A 17805-nucleotide genomic window follows, 5' to 3' on the forward strand; every position below is an offset into this window, starting at 1 on the left:
TCCTGTTAGTATGACCGTACTCCTGTATGTCAGTCCTGTTAGTATGACCGTACTCCTGTATGTCAGTCCTGTTAGTATGACCGTACCCCTGTATGTCAGTCCTGTTAGTATGACCGTACTCCTGTATGTCAGTCCTGTTAGTATGACCGTACCCCTGTATGTCAGTCCTGTTAGTATGACCGTACTCCTGTATGTCAGTCCTGTTAGTATGACTGTACTCCTGTATGTCAGTCCTGTTAGTATGACCGTACCCCTGTATGTCAGTCCTGTTAGTATGACCATACCCCTGTATGTCAGTCCTGTTAGTATGACCGTACCCCTGTATGTCAGTCCTGTTAGTATGACCGTACCCCTGTATGTCAGTCCTGTTAGTATGACCGTACCCCTGTATGTCAGTCCTGTTAGTATGACCGTACTCCTGTATGTCAGTCCTGTTAGTATGACTGTACTCCTGTATGTCAGTCCTGTTAGTATGACCGTACTCCTGTATGTCAGTCCTGTTAGTATGACTGTACTCCTGTATGTCAGTCCTGTTAGTATGACCGTACTCCTGTATGTCAGTCCTGTTAGTATGACCGTACTCCTGTATGTCAGTCTCCATGTCTGCAAACAGCCCATCAAGGTGACGTAAACCTACTGAAACAGGTCTGTCTGGATATGGACACCTGTGTCATTAATTAATTCAGAGACCAGTCATGTATGATACAGATCAGATACCTGTGGGAACTCAGGCTGAGAATACCTGCAGTATAACATATCTGATTCACTATACTGTCACAAACATGGTAGGTATACCATTACCAACCCAACCATTAGTCATCCATACACCAACCTCTAAGCAGTTATTAAGTTTCCATTCTAATATACAGGCTTTTATAGTAAGATAGAGGTCAAATGTGTTTGTTTAGAGTGAGCTGTAACCAATTTATTCTAATCAAATTCACACACATCCACTAGACTACACTACATGACCAGAAGTATGTGGACACCTGCTCGTCGAACATCTCATTCCATAATCATGGGCATTAATATGGAGTTGGTCCCCCCTTTGCTGCTATAACAGCCTCCACTCTTCTGGGAAGGCTTTCCACTAGATGTTGGAACATTGCTGCGGGGACTTGCTTCCATTCAGCCACAAGCGCATTAGTGAGGTCGGGCACTGATGTTGGGTGATTAGGCCTGGCTCGTCCCAATTCATCCCAAAGGTGTTCGATTGGGTTGAGGTCAGGGCTCTGTGCAGGCCAATCATGTTCTTCCACATCGATCTCAACAAACCATTTCTGTATGGACCTCGCTTTGTGCACTGGGTTTTTCTTTATTTGTACTATTGCCTTGATGACAGTTTTGCACACGCTTGGCATTCTCTCAACCAGCTCCATGAGGTAGTCACCTGGAATGGATTACAATTAACAGGTGTGCCTTCTTAAAAGTTAATTTGTGGAATTTATTTCCTTCTTAATGCGTTTGAGCCAATCAGTTGTGTTGTGACAAGGTAGGGGGGGTATACAGAAGATAGTCCTATTTGGTAAAAGACCAAGTCCATATTATGGCAAGAACAGCTCAAATAAGCAAAGAGAAACGACAGTCCATAATTACTTTAAAAAACGACAGTCCATCAATATTGAACATTTCAAGAACTTTGAACGTTTCTTCAAGTGCAAAAACCATCAAGCTACCTCTGCTGCAGAGGATAAGTTCATTAGAGTTACCAGCCTCAGAAATTGCAGCCCAAATAAATGCTTTAGAGTTGAAGTCACAGACACATCTCAACATCAATTGTTCAGAGGGGACTGTGTGAATCAGGCCTTCATGGTCGAATTGCTGCAAAGAAACCACTACTAAAGGACACCAATAATAAGAAGAGACCTGCTTGTGCCAAGAAACACGAGCAATGGACATTAGACCGGTGGAAATGTGTCCTTTGGTCTGGAGTCCAAATTTGACATTTTTGGTTCCAACCGCCGTGTCTTTGTGAGCTGCGGTGTGGGTGAACGGATGATCTCTCCATGTGTGGTTCCCACCGTAAAGCATGGAGGAGGAGGTGTTATGGTGTGGAGCTGCTTTGCTGGTAACACTGTCTGTGATTTATTTAGAATTCAAGGCACACTTAACCAGCATGGCTACCACAGCATTCTGTAGCGATACGCCATCCCATCTGGTTTGGGCTTAGTGGGACTATCATTTGTTTTTCAACAGGACAATGACCCAACACACCTCCAGGCTGTGTAAGGGCTATTTTACCAAGAAGGAGAGTGATGGAGTGCTGCATCAGATGACCTGGCCTCCCCAATCCCCCGACCCCATCCCAATTGAGATGGTTTGAGATGAGTCAGACAGCAGAGTGAAGGAAAAGCAGCCAACAAGTGCTCAGCATATGTGGGAACTCCTTCAAGACCGTTGGAAAAGCATTCCAGGTGAAGCTGGTTGAGAGAATGCCAAGAGTGTGCAAAACTGTCATCAAGGCAAAGGGTGGCTATTTGAAGAATCTCAAAATATAAAATATATTTTGATTTGTTGAACACTTTTTTGGATACTACATGATTCCATATGTGTTATTTCATAGTTTTGATGTCTTCACTATTATTCTACAATGTAGAAAATAGTAAAAACAAAGGAAAACCCTTGTTGCTAAAGTGTAGCATAGGTTGTGAGCTCTGTGTCCTCTCCGACAATGAGAACGGTAAATGACTGTTGTAATAATAATAATAATAATAATAATAATAATAATAATAATAATAATACATTGAATGCATTAACAGAAACAAATCTACTTGCGACTGCTTGACAAAAAAAGGAATCTTGGTTGACCAACAGCCTATCGACCAAACAATGGACTAAATGGGGTTAGATAAAGTCTCCGTTTGGTCTTGTCTGTTTGTAAGGATGAAACAATTCTGTCCTGTCACAGATCTGTTATGATATGGATGGTACGGAGTGAGGGCCAGCGAGAGGGCGAGTGAGAGGGCGAATCGAGAGAGGGCGAGCGAGAGAGAGGGAGGGTGAGATAGAGGGCGAGCGAGAGAGAGAGGGCGAGCGAGAGAGAGAGGGCGAGCGAGAGAGGGCGAGCGAGAGAGAGGGAGGGCGAGATAGAGATCGAGCGAGAGAGAGGGAGGGCGAGATAGAGATCGAGCGAGAGAGAGGGAGGGCGAGATAGAGGGCGAGCGAGAGAGAGAGGGCGAGCGAGAGAGGGCGAGCGAGAGAGAGGGAGGGCGAGATAGAGGGCGAGCGAGAGAGGGAGAGAGGGCGAGCGAGAGAGAGGGCGAGCGACAGAGAGGGCGAGCGAGAGAGAGGGCGAGCGAGAGAGAGGGCGAGCGAGAGATGGCAAGCGAGAGAGAGAGAGAGGGCGAGCGAGAGAGAGAGGGCGAGCGAGGGAGCGAGAGGAAGAGGGCGAGCGAGGGCGCGAGGGCGAGCGAGAGAGAGAGGGCGAGAGAGAGAGAGAGAGGGCGAGCGAGGGCGAGCGAGAGAGAGAGAGAGAAAGAGCCACAGTGACAGGCGTACTGACAGGCTGGTTTAACTGCTCCCTCCATCACAGGAATACACACACAGACCTTTGAGTGTGTGTGTGTGCGTGTGTGTGTGTGTGCGTGTGTGCGTGCGTGTGTGCGTGCGTTTGTGTTTGTTTATATACAGGCAGACTGACCGTTAGGCAAAGTCATAAGGGCTGGAAACCATGAGTCACTAAGTTCATGAACGACTGGCTATTGAACAACCAGAGAAACCATTCAGCTAAGAACAATGTATTTAGCTAAGACACAGTGATCTAATACAGTGACAAGTTGTTCATAAGATAAACAACCCACAAGATGTCCTTGTGAGGAGAGAGAGAAGTGGAGCAACTCAAGACACTCCTGATATCATACACATTGTGTACATCCCAAAATGGCACCCTATTCCCTATACAGTATACTAGTTAGAATGTTATAGTGATCATCTTGAACACAGTGTTGGTTGACATGACAACGAATGAAAAAGCCAGGAAGGCGTTCATAAACTTAGAATACTAATAGGATCCTTATAGAAGTGTTATTGTGACAGGGCATCAACCAAAGTGTTGTTCAGTGTTTCCCAGGGGAGCGGGATCCTATATTCTTTGTTTTCTCTTACTTCATGTAGCTAATATTCATGCTTTGCCGATTTAGAAGATACTGTTACACAGATAACATGGTGACACCAGCTGTATTAGCTAGCTACGTTGGCTCTGACTCAGTACATTTATTAGCTAGCCAGCTAACTAGCGATTAGCATTAGCGGCTAACAACTTATTTTAGCGACTTGCTTAGAAAAGACAAATTTGCTTTTTGCAAAGAGTAAGATACAAACTAACAGCGTAATTAATTACAGAACGCTAGTGGATTTACATTAAGAAGCAAAGTGGAAAGCTGCATCGTTGTCATCAATCAACAACATATTGTTGCATCTGCTGCATTGACCATGCAGACCGAAGAGTGAACGGACGGCAGAGGATCTCTCGTGGTCGAGCAACAACCACCGCCTCCTTAGGTGACAGGGGGTGGGGCTTAGTGAGAGGGCCGACTCAAACTAGAAAAACGAAATACCGTTACAGAAGGTAAAGACCCAAACCGGTATAAGGTAAAATACGGTACACAGATGAAGCTCACCCTGGACACAGTGAGGGGCATGCTGAAGTCCTTCCCCCCCTGAAGTCTGAAGCCCCATGGTGCTGGTCCGTTGAGGGTTATACAGTATATATTCATAGCCTATAGAGGAGAGAGAGGAGACAGAGTTATATATATTCATAGCCTATAGAGGAGAGAGAGGGTTATATATATATATATATATATACATATATACATATATACACACACACACATATACATACATACATACAGTGGGGAGACCAATATTTGATACACTGCCGATTTTGCTACTTACAACGCATGTAGAGGTCTGTAATTTTTATCATAGGTACACTTCAACTGTGAGAGACAGAATCTAAAATAAAAATCCAGAAAATCACATTGTATGATTTTTAAGTAATTAATTTGCATTTTATTGCATGACATAAGTATTTGATCACCTACCAACCAGTAAGAATTCCGGCTCTCACAGACCTGTTAGTTTTTCTTTAAGAAGCCCTCCTGTTCTCCACTCATTACCTGTATTAACTGCACCTGTTTGAACTCGTTACCTGTATAAAAGACACCTGTCCACACACTCAATCAAACAGACTCCAACCTCTCCACAATGGCCAAGACCAGAGAGCTGTGTAAGGACATCAGGGATAAAATTGTAGACCTGCACAAGGCTGGGATGGGCTACAGGACAATAGGCAAGCAGCTTGGTGAGAAGGCAACAACTGTTGGCGCAATTATTAGAAAATGGAAGAAGTTCAAGATGACGGTCAATCACCCTCGGTCTGGGGCTCCATGCAAGATCTCACCTTGTGGGGCATCAATGATCATGAGGAAGGTGAGGGATCAGCCCAGAACTACATGGCAGGACCTGGTCAATGACCTGAAGAGAGCTGGGACCACAGTCTCAAAGAAAACCATTAGTAACACACTAAGCCGTCATGGATTAAAATCCTGCAGCGCACGCAAGGTCCCCCTGCTCAAGCCAGCACATGTCCAGGCCCGTCTGAAGTTTGCCAATGACCTTCTGGATGATCCAGAGGAGGAATGGGAGAAGGTCATGTGGTCTGATGAGACAAAAATAGAGCTTTTTAGTCTAAACTCCACTCGCCGTGTTTAGGAGGAAGAAGAAGGATGAGTACAACCCCAAGAACACCATCCCAACCGTGAAGCATGGAGGTGGAAACATCATTCTTTGGGGATGCTTTTCTGCAAAGGGGACAGGACGACTGCACCGTATTGAGGGGAGGATGGATGGGGCCATGTATCGCGAGATCTTGGCCAACAACCTCCTTCCCTCAGTAAGAGCATTGAAGATGGGTCGTGGCTGGGTCTTCCAGCATGACAACGACCCGAAACACACAGCTAGGGAAACTAAGGAGTGGCTCCGTAAGAAGCATCTCAAGGTCCTGGAGTGGCCTAGCAAGTCTCCAGACCTGAACCCAATAGAACATCTTTGGAGGGAGCTGAAAGTCCGTATTGCCCACCAACCTGAAGGATCTGGAGAAGGTCTGTATGGAGGAGTGGGCCAAAATCCCTGCTGCAGTGTGTGCAAACCTAGTCAAGACCTACAGGAAATGTATGATCTCTGTAATTGCAAACAAAAGGTTTCTGTACCAAATATTAAGTTCTGCTTTTCTGATGTATCAAATACTTATGTCATGCAATAAAATGCAAATTAATTACTTAAAAATCATACAATGTGATTCTGGATTTTTGGTTTTAGATTCCGTCTCTCACAGTTGAAGTGTACCTATGATAAAAAATTACAGCCCTCTACATGCTTCGTAAGTAGGAAAACCTGCAAAATTGGCAGTGTATCAAATACTTGTTCTCCCCACTGTATATTATATATATATATATATATATATATATATATATATATATATATATATATATATATATATATATATATATATATATATATATATTAGTTTGGACACACCTACTCATTCAAGGGTTTGTCTTTATTTTTACTATTTTATACATTGTAGAATAATAGTGAAGACATCAAAACTATGAAATAACACATATGGAATCATGTAGTAACCAAAAAAGTGTTAAACAAATCAAAATATATTTTATATTTGAGATTCTTCAAATAGCCACCCTTTGCCTTGATGACAGATTTGCACACTCTTGGCATTCTCTCAACCAGCTTCATGAGGTAGTCACCTGGAATGCATTTAAATTAACAGGTGTGCATTCTTAAATGTTAATTTGAGGAATATTTTCCTTCTTAATGCGTTTGAGCCAATCAGTTGTGCTGTGACAAGGTAGGGGTGGGTATACAGAAGAAAGCCCTTTTGGTAAAAGACCAAGTCCATATTATGGCAAGAACAGAGCAAATAAGCAAAAAGAAACGACAGTCCATCATTACTTTAAGACATGAAGGTGAGTCAATCTGGAACATTTCAAGAACTTTGAAAGTTTCTTAAAGTGCAGTCGCAAAAACCATCAAGCGCTATGATGAAACTGGCTCTCATGAGGACCACCACAGGAAAGGAAGACCCAGAGTTACCTCTGCTGCAGAGGATAAGTTCATTAGAGTTACCAGGCTCAGAAATTGCAGCCCATATAAATGCTTCACAGAGTTCAAGTCACAGACACATCTCAACATCAACTGTTCAGAGGGGACTGTGTGAATCAGGCCTTAATGGTCGAATTGCTGCAAAGAAACCACTACTAAAGGACACCAACAAGAAGAAGAGACTTGCTTGGGCCAAGAAACACGAGCAATGGACATTAGACCGGTGGACATTTGTCGCAACTGCGCGCGTTCTTATCCAATTCCGAGGTGCATTTGAAGATGTTGGAAGAACTGTCCACATGTACTTTTCGTCAGCCAACAAGATGAGTCGGCCTAACGAACAGCCAAAGCACTAGCCTATGTCAATCTACTATCCCCCATAGTACAACAGTTGACCTGTTCTATTCTGTGCAAGAAATAAATATTCCAAACATAGTTTGGGACAGCTGTGGGACGCGATAGATCCCAAATTAATACAAACACTAGCATCAAAAAAACATGTTTTACGCAATGTGGCTGACACAACGTTTAGCTTAAAATGTTGATAAACTATTAGGCTATTTTTACAATGCTCACACATGGCAGTAGGCTATAAGCGAGAATGTTCCATTAGCAGGAAAACACCATTATCAAAAGTGACCGCAAATGCGATTATGCATGTAATGCTTTTATTATAAAAGGTGCATTTTTATGGTGAAAGTTATCTTCCCCAAACTTGAAACTCACCCGCTGCTTATGTATGCCAGTTAGGTTCTAAACCCCTTGTAAAGCGGATTAATGTGCTTCATTTTAAGAAGTTATTTGGCCACTTTAGTTGTGATACAAACCTTATCAAAACATATAGGCCTATGGGCTAGGCTACATGAGGTGTGCGACTATGATTCCAAAAAGTCGAGAAAAATAATGCTGTTTCTTATGCTGGGCATCATTCACAAGTGATAATATATAATTCACAAGTGATAGGCTAATATTGTCACCCATCAGACTATTCTTGATTTAATCTTGTCTTTACATTTACTAAATAATGTGTGTGAAATCTGTTTTGATTTTCAATGGACCATTATCATGCAGCTGTCTCGAAACAGGGGCAGCGGGAAAAAATATATGTCATCTCTGCACTTAAATAGTGAATGGAGGACGTTTTCCCCGTGGTTCATTTTCATGCCAGCCAGGTAGGCTATACTCCTGTTGTAAAGATAAGCAATGTGCTTAATATTAGGAAAGTTGAGAAATAAATATAGTAGTCCTAGCCTTTAGAAAGCTGATGGGATCCTCCTCTTTTTAATAGAGGCCATCACTCTGTTTTCTCACGCAATTCCATAGCCTATAGAAATGTTGCGCAACATGAGCTCATGGGCTCTCATGAAGTGTTTGATTCGATTTTCGACTACATTTGCATTGATATCAGAGTGATTAGAGGGACAATAGAGTGCTGAGTACCAGGCAGTTAGCAAGTTTGGTAGGCTACTAATGACCATCAGCAGCATCAGACCTCGGAGAAGCCTAATTACCGTGACTAAACGGTTACATGGAGTTTGACTGCCTTCATGACTAATGACCGCCGGTGTGGTGGTAATACGGTCAACGCAACAGCCCTAGCCACCACCATGCTTCACCGTAGGGATGGTGCCAGGTTTCCTCCAGACGTGACGCTTGGCATTCAGCCCAAAGAGTTCAATCTTGGTTTCATCAGACCAGAGAATCTTGTTTCTCATGGTCTGAGAGTCCTTTAGGTGCCTTTTGGCAAACTCCAAGCGGCCTGTCATGTGCCTTTTACTGAGGAGTGGCTTCTGTCTGGCCACTCTACCATAAAGGCCTGATTGGTGGAGTGCTGCAGAGATGGTTGTCCTTCTGGAAGTTTCTCCCATCTCCACAGAGGAACTCTGGAACTCTGTCAGAGTGACCATCGGGTTCTTAGTCACCTCCCTGACCAAGGCCATTCTCCTCCGATTGCTCAGTTTGGCCGGGCGGCCAGCTCTAGGAAGAGTCTTGGTGGTTCCAAACTTCTTCCATTTAAGACTGCTGCAGAAATGTTTTGGTACCCTTCCCCAGATCTGTGCCTCGACACAATTCTGTCTCGGAGCTCTACTGTCAATTCCTTCGACGTCATGGCTTGGTTTTTGCTCTGACATGCACTGTCAACTGTGGGACCTTATATAGACAGGTGTGTGCCTTTCCAAATCATGTCCAATCAATTGAATTTACCACAAGTGGACTCCAATCAAGTTGTAGAAACATCTCAAGGATGATCAATGGAAACAGCATGCACCTGAGCTCAATTTCGATTCTCATAGCAAAGGGTCTGAATACTTATGTAAATAAGGTATCTGTTGTTTTTGTATTCTAAATTTGCAACAACAAAAAAATCTAAAAACCTGTTTTCACTTTGTCATTATGGGGTATTGTGTGTAGATTGATGAGGGGGAAAAAATAATTTAATAAATTGTAGAATAAGGCTGTAAAGTAACAAAATGTGGAAAAAGTAAAGGGGTCTGAATACTTTCCGAATGCACTGTACATGTATATATTCATGGCCTATAGAGGAGAGAGGGTCATATACACTACCGTTCAAAAGTTTGGGGTCACTTAGAAATGTCCTTGTTTTTGAAAGAAAAGCAATTTTTTGGTCCATTAAAATAACATCAAATTGATCAGAAATACAGTGTAGACATTGTTAATGTTGTAAAATGGCTATTGTAGCTGGAAACGGCTGATTTTTAATGGGATATCTACATAGGCGTACAGAGGCCCATTATCAGCAACAATCAGTCCTGTGTTCCAATGGCACGTTGTGTTTGCTAATCCAAGTTTATCATTTTAAAAAGGCTAATTTATATTTAGAAAACCCTTTTGCAATTATGTTAGCACAGCTGAAAACTGTTGTGCTGATTAAAGAAGCAATAAAACTGGCCTTCTTGAGACTAGTTGAGTATCTGGAGCATCAGCAATTGTGGGTTCGATTACAGAATCAAAATGTCCAGAAACAAAGAACTTTCATCTGAAACTCGTCAGTCTATTCTTGTTCTGAGAAATGAAGGCTATTCCATGCGAGAAATTGCCAAGAAACTGAAGATCTCGTACAATGCTGTGTACTACTCCCTTCACAGAACAGCGCAAACTGGCTCTAACCAGAATAGAAAGAGGAGTGGGAGGCCCCGGTGCACAACTGAGAAAGAGGACAAATACATTAGAGTGTCTAGTTTGAGAAACAGACGCCTCACAGGTCCTCAACTGGCAGCTTCATTAAATAGTACCCGCAAAACACCAGTCTCAACGTCAACAGTGAAGAGGCGACTCTGGGATGCTGACCTAGGCAGAGTTGTAAAGAAAAAGCCATATCTCAGACTGGCCAATAAAAATAAAAGATTAAGATGGGCAAAAGAACACAGACACTGGACAGAGGAAGATTGGAAAAAGTGTTATGGACAGACGAATCGAAGTTTGAGGTGTTCGGATCACAAAGAAGAACATTTGTGAGACGCAGACCAAATGAATAGATGCTGGAGGAGTGCTTGATGCCATCTGTCAAGCATGGTGGAGGCAATGTGATGGTCTGGGGGTGCTTTGGTGGTGGTAAAGTGGGAGATTTGTACAGGGTAAAAGGGATCTTGAAGAAGGAAGGCTATCACTCCATTTTGCAACGCCATGCCATACCCTGTGGACGGCGCTTGATTGGAACCAATTTCCTCCTACAACAGGACAATGACCCAAAGCACAGCTCCAAACTATGCAAGAACTATTTACGGAAGAAGCAGTCAGCTGGTATTCTGTCTATAATGGAGTGGCCAGCACAGTCACCAGATCTCAACCCTATTGAGCTGTTGTGGGAGCAGCTTGTCACCAGTGTCAGTGTAATGCGGTGGATCGAAGTCAGGCGCAGGACACAGAACTCAATGAAAACGTACTTTACTGAATAAGTAAAGAAACCAATACAAAATACCTCCACACAGGGAGGAACAAACCCGCTCACCAAACGACACACGAAACGAAAAACAAACACTCACAAAACACAAATGGGAGCCACCGGGTTAAATAGGGAAGGAGAAATCACATGATGGGAAACAGGTGTGAGACAATCAGACCACAACAGGTAGAACATAGAACATAGATCGGCAGTAGCTAGTATTCCGGTGACGACGAACGCCGAAGCCTGCCCGAGCAAGGAGGAGGGGCAGCCTCGGTAGAATACGTGACACAGCTTGATCGTATGGTACGTAAAGAGTGCCCATCAGGCCAATCCAATTTATGGGAGGTGCTTCAGGAAGCATGGGGTGAAATCTCTTCAGATTACCTCAACAAATTGACAACTAGAATGCCAAAGGTCTGCAAGGCTGTAATTGCTGCAAATAGAGGATTCTTTGACGAAAGGACACAATTATTATTTCTATTAAAAATCATTATTTCTAACCTTGTCAATGACTACATTTCCTATGCATCTTGCTATATTTCCTATTCAAACTCATTTCATGGAAAACAAGGACATTTCTAAATGACCCCAGACTTTTGAACGGTAGTGTATTTTCATGGCCAATAGCAGAGAGAGGGTTACATACGCGCACACACACACACACACGCCAAACACCACACACCACACACACACCACACACCACACACCACACACACACACACACACACCACACACACACCACACACACACACCACACACACACACACACACACACACACACACACACACACCACACACACACCACACCACACACCACACACACACACACGTTCTATAGAGGAGAGGAGAGAGTGTTATACACTGGGTTAGTTATCTGATATAGAGCAGTCTGAAGCCCCATGGTGGCGGGTGGTTGAGGGTTACACAGTCATCACATTCATGGCCTACAGAGCAGAGGTTGTCAAACCATGTAACTGATCTATTCCAGAACCAGCACACCTCATTCAACTAGTCAACTAATCATCAAGCTCTTGAATAGCTAGTTCAGCGCTACAACAAAAACGGTGAAAACGTCTGAGGGTCCCCGAGGAGAGGTTTGACAACCACCGCTATAGAGGAGATCTCCTGGACAGGATTATAGAACTTTTCAAAAAATATACTTTTATTTAATTTTGTTTTACAAGGAGCAAAGAGGAGAGAGGGTTATAGTGTGTAGAAAATAAAATGTAAGAGCACAAATGAAAAATATTTGAGGTAACGGTGCATGAATCTGCGCTCAGTGTCTCCCACTCCGGGGCTGCGGTACAGTGAAGTAATCATTGCAACAATTTTTGTAGCCGCACTGTATTTGTATTTTGTTTTGGATCCCCTTTAGTTCCTGCCAAGGCAGCAGCTACTCTTCCTGGGGTTTATTATGGATCCCCATTAGTTCCTGCCAGGGCAGCAGCTGGTCTTCCTGGAGTCCAACAAAATGAAGGCAATTACAATACATTCACAACATATTAAGTGTGTTCCCTCAGGCCTCTACTCTACTACCACATATCTATAACACAACATCCATGTGTACGTGTGTGTATAGTGTGTATGTTATCGTGTGTGTGTATGCATGTGTCTGTTTGTGTTGCTTCACAGTCCCCGCTGTTCCATAAGGTATTTTTTATCTGTTTTTGTTAAATCTTATTTTACTGCTGGCATGAGTTAATTGATGTGTGTTACGGATATCGGGTATCCTGTATGTGTATTTGTGTTTTTCCCTCTCCTTCTGCCCTATTTCACAGGTGTCCCTCGTGTTCCTGATTGGTGGTCGTTGGTGTGTCCCACCTGTCAGTCGTCAGTTCATCTGCTGATTGCTGAGGTGGACCAATCAGTGGACACTCCTCCTGATTGCACCACCTGATTGGTCCACCTGTTTCTGGTTTTCATTACCCAATCACATCACACATCCCCTGGTTTAAAATTGGTCGCACTGTTAGAGCCCTGAGCGGGAAAGCTGCTTAGACTCAAAACGCCAAATAGTTTACAAAAAGTCATAAAGTGGCCAAAAGTTTGAGTGAACGTTTCAGCTACATGCTCTCAGGATTTAAAAACGGCATTTAAAAAATGCAGCAGAACCCTTGCGTAGATCCTAGAAGCAAGGCCAGTTTCTCTGAGCAGAGTTAGTATGGATGGGATTGGCAGCAGACCACCACCACAGAGAGTTCCCTCATCCACACAGGTTGCTTCCCAAATGGCACCCCATTTCCTTTATAGTGCACTACTTTTGACCAGCGCCCTATGTGAAAGGTAGCGCACTATGTAGAGAATAGGATACTATTTAGGACACAAACAGTGTTTCCCCAAAACCAGCCCTCCTTCGGGACATGCAGCAGGTTCACACACAGCATCTATGAACACCAACAATAAACCCTTGCTGATTAGTTGAATCAGATGTTTTTAAATCACTGGGACCCATTTAACACATTCTCAGGTTGACAGTTTGCATGTCACCGAGCCAGTAGTCAGTTAGCGCCTCTTTACACTACTTTGATCACACGAACGAGGTCCAGGAGAGATCCTTGTGTAGTGTAAAGACACGGATCTAGATTCAAATCTCTCTTTAAAAAGAGATGTCTCCCACACCACCTACTGAGGTAGACAGAGGTCTACACCACATACCACCCCCCCTTTAAAAAGAGATGTCTCCCACACCACCTACTGAGGTAGACAGAGGTCTACACCACATCCCCCCCCCCCCCCCCCCCGCGGCGTAAAGACAACCTCTCTCCCACACCACACCACACGTCCCTGCAAGAATTGCCTTAACTTAACACCAGTAGACAGCATTTTTGCTCTGCTAGCCAAATTGAAAATTAAAAAGGTGTATAAAAATATCCACCCATTTGTGAATCATTGCATTAAATCAAGTGTGCAACACGGTTTAGATGAGAAGCTCCTCTATAGTTTGAATTTCTATTCTTATTTTGTTTGTCTATATACTATATTTACAATAGGATAATAGCTGCACTCACATTTACATTTGATATTTTTTGTCATTTAGCAGACGCTCTTATCCAGAGTTAGTGAGCGCATACATTTTCATACTGCCCCCCCCCCCCCCGTGGGAAACGAACCCACAACCCTGGCGTTGCAAGCGCCATGCTCTACCAACTGAGCTACACGGGGGGCTACGAACCCACATAAAAGGAGGAATGTGACTTTGACCACACCACATCCAAGGATAGTGTAAACAGAAAAGTTGCAAATCTGATGTTGAAGAGAGATATATATACATCTCACTAGACATATTTTACTAATGTAAATCCACCCTTCGTCGGGACTTTTAACAGGGACAAAAAAGGAGGGAATCCGCCACGACCCACCAGTGGGTTCCGAATCCGCCACGACCCACCAGTGGGTTCCGAATCCGCCACGACCCACCAGTGGGTTCCGAATCCGCCACGACCCACCAGTGGGTTCCGAATCCGCCACGACCCACCAGTGGGTTCCAACACACTGTTCGGTGCCCAAACTTTTTCCACAAGGGGGACAACAATATCTATAGGATCAAAAATCTAAATAAAAAAAGTGGGCCAGTTGATCTGGACATTTCTGACAAGTTATAAATGGCTCTCTAAAAGGTACGCAATGACTAACACGACAAGAGGAACTCTAAACGCACCTGGCAAAGTAATATAGGCTTTATTACATTGGTACAGCACATTGCCTTCGCTCACAGACAGCACAACACATAACAACCCAAGTCATTTTAAGAACCAAGGACAACCTGAGACCTTAGGCCATGACACTTGCTGCTCTCGCCGAATGAGTTACAAGCCTACTGCTAACCTCCCCCCCCTCCTACCCCACCCCTCCCTCCTCCAAGGTATCCAAAAACCTCACCATGACACAGAGCTACCTGCAATGCAAACGTACCTTGTCCTGAGGCCCTCCTGGTAACCCAAAGCTGTCAGAAAACTACAGGAGTGCTGGGTGCTACAGTACTGACGCAGGCTGGGCTGACTCTTCTCCCTCCCTGTTGGCAGAGCAAGGCCCTCCTCCCTCCTGGTGACACGGCTAGGCAAGCCCTCTCCACCACACCACACTCCTCCCCCCCCCTCCTCTCCTCAGAGACCTATATAAGGAATGTAAAACTACACCAAACTATTTCAGCCCTACACCCACATGAGTCACAGAGAGGGGAGGGGAGGAGGAGAGGGGAGGGGAGGGGAGGGGAGGGGAGGGGAGGGGAGGGGAGGGGAGGAGGGGAGGGGAGGAGGGGAGGGGAGGGGAGGAGGGGAGGAGGGGAGGGGAGGGGAGGGGACAACAGAGAAGGAGCAGGAGAGAGAGGGAACATCAACTACACTTTATCTGGCAACCCGCTTCGCACATAAAAGCCAAAAAGATATTTCGAACGGGAGGAATCACAGAGGAAGAGTAGAGAAGAACCTAAGTGACGAAGAAGAAGGTGAAGTGAAAACCACTGAGGACCACATTCCTTCCAGAGGGCATGAAGTACAGCTCAGTACATTATAACCTCAACCAAACCAGCAATTAGGATATAGGACATCAAAAGACAGATCTGGTTGGACTTTTCCTTTATGCAGTGAAAAAGTTACTTTGATTTATGTTTCAAAGTAAATCCAAAGAATTGAGAATGTGTAGGCTACATGTACTTAAGTGTGGTCCTCTGTAGCTCAATTGGTAGAGCATGGCGCTTGTAACGCCAGGGTAGTGGGTTCGATCCCCGGGACCACCCATACGTCAAAATGTATGCACACCTGACTGTAAGTCGCTTTGGATAAAAGTGTCTGCTAAATGGCAAAAATAAATAAAAAATAATGATGTACTGATCGCTACCGTAAACCAAGTCAACCCCAATGAGCTGCTGCTATTAGAAAATGCTATCTGCCCTGTCTGAAATATCTCCTGGTAGTGTGTTCATATAGACCTCAGCAAGCTTGGCTCTCCGCGGCCTAGTATCCTACATATCTAAAATAGGTGTTCAATCTAGACTGAGGTAATGTGTGAAAAGTCACACAAACAAAACAAGAAAAACTAAAAAGGGATGGTAACAATTAGAGAATCCTGTCACTAGGCCTCTCCAGTAGTTGCCTCCATGACCATAGACACACTTAAATGAAAGTCTAGAAGAGAAGCCAGAATAGCAGGTTCAGGAGGTCCTGTCAATAAATACTGCAATACCATCTTTAGCTAAATCAAGAATTGTTCATATAATGCAATACACCAAATAATATTTATGTAGCCTACACCCGTGAATCAAAATGAAAAGTTCGAGTTAAACAGAATTAAAACAAAGCTTCAATTGCAAATTACAAAACATTGCCATAGATTGACCAGGTGAAAGCTATGATCTCTTATTGATGTCACTTGTTAAATCCACTTAAAAATCAGTGAAGATGAAGGGGAGGAGACAGGTTTAAGCCTCCGGACAATTGAGGCATGGATTGTGTATGTGTGCCATTCAGAGGGAACACATTTAAGTGCCTTTGAGAATGAATGTTCCACCCGAAGGACATCCAGCCAACTTCACAACTGTGGGAAGCATAGGAGTCAACATGGGCCAGCATCCCCGTGGAACGCTTTCGACACCTTGTAGAGTCCATGCCCCGATGAGAACCGATGAAATGAGGCTGTTCTGAGGGCAAAAGGGGTATCTTCATTTTGATACATGAAAAAAGACCAGCATTCACTTGGAAACACACTGAGTATACTAAACATTAGGAACACCTTCCTAATATTGAGTTGTGTACCCCCCCCCCCTTCCCCCCGTTAATATTGTGGAATGTGATAAGAAAGAGGAAGGGCTGCAGGATCAAGACTAGACCCACTTCGAGGTCTACACCGCTATGTGGCCGCAGCGAACGTTTTATTCCACCAGGAAAAACAGCAAAATATCTTACTTTCAAGTAAACGGAAAACAGCAACTTCAATAGCATACTTTTTTTTTCATTGTAACGTTATACAGTCTAGCGTCAGACAAGGGTATGTTTCACAGACTTGGCTACAACAAACTTCCATGGATCCCATGTAGAAATCGCTAGTTGCGTTTATAAGTTAGAATACAGTTTTTCCCCATCATCCTACCTCCTTGTCATTATGATGATCGCCGGACATCGTGTCGGCCTACTGTAGTCGAGATCTGAAAGAAATGTGTAAATCGAACAAGTAAACCAGCCGAAAACTAAACTAAACTTCCTCAACCTGGACGTTAGGAGCACTGTCGATCCCCTTCTGAACCAGCATTCATTCAATGCATTCCCCTTGCTAGCGTTCTACTGGAACGTCAGCAAGTCACATGTATGGGGTGTGATTCAGGCCAAAATTCAGCCCAGTGAAGCTACTGATTCCTCTCACCAAGTCACCTAATGTCTTCCTAGCGCCATAAGACCCCGCCATGAATTAACAAGGACTGTCAAGGGAGACAAGTATTTTTTTTTCAAGCCATCAAACTGGCGACACGTTCATGTCACGTGACACCTACACATCATGTAGGTGGCAGTGTTCATGTCTTCATATCACCTGTCAGTTTGCCTGTACGTTTATCCTCACCATGAACACCTTACAAACGTCTACATGACATCTACATGTACATGATTTTGAAAAATATATTTTTCATTGCCAGAGTAATCTAATTTCATTTGTCGATTTAGCTAAAATAGGCATATCACCTCAATAAAAACATTTACATTTTAGTCATTTAGCAGACGCTCTTATCCAGAGCGACTTACAGTTAGTGAGTGCATACATTTTTTTCATACTGGCCCTTTGTGGGAAAC

General features: G+C 43.8%; 1 protein-coding gene across 1 annotated transcript in view; it reads right to left on the minus strand.

The window, feature by feature from the left end:
* The window catches only part of LOC311114317 (PDZ and LIM domain protein 7-like), a 101503-nt gene extending 86537 nt beyond the window's left edge, over positions 1-14966 (minus strand). The window contains exons 1-2 of the mRNA XM_084189580.1: positions 14942-14966; positions 4620-4718 (exon numbers count right to left, since the gene is read on the minus strand). Of these exons, the coding sequence (XP_084045706.1) occupies positions 4620-4715 (96 nt within the window). The 5' untranslated portion in view covers positions 4716-4718; positions 14942-14966. The remainder of the gene's footprint in view (positions 1-4619; positions 4719-14941) is intronic.
* Between the last annotated feature and the right edge of the window lie 2839 nt (positions 14967-17805).

The sequence above is a fragment of the Coregonus lavaretus genome (assembly GCF_964263955.1).
Source record: "Coregonus lavaretus genome assembly, contig: HAP1_SCAFFOLD_646, whole genome shotgun sequence".
NCBI lineage: Eukaryota > Metazoa > Chordata > Actinopteri > Salmoniformes > Salmonidae > Coregonus > Coregonus lavaretus.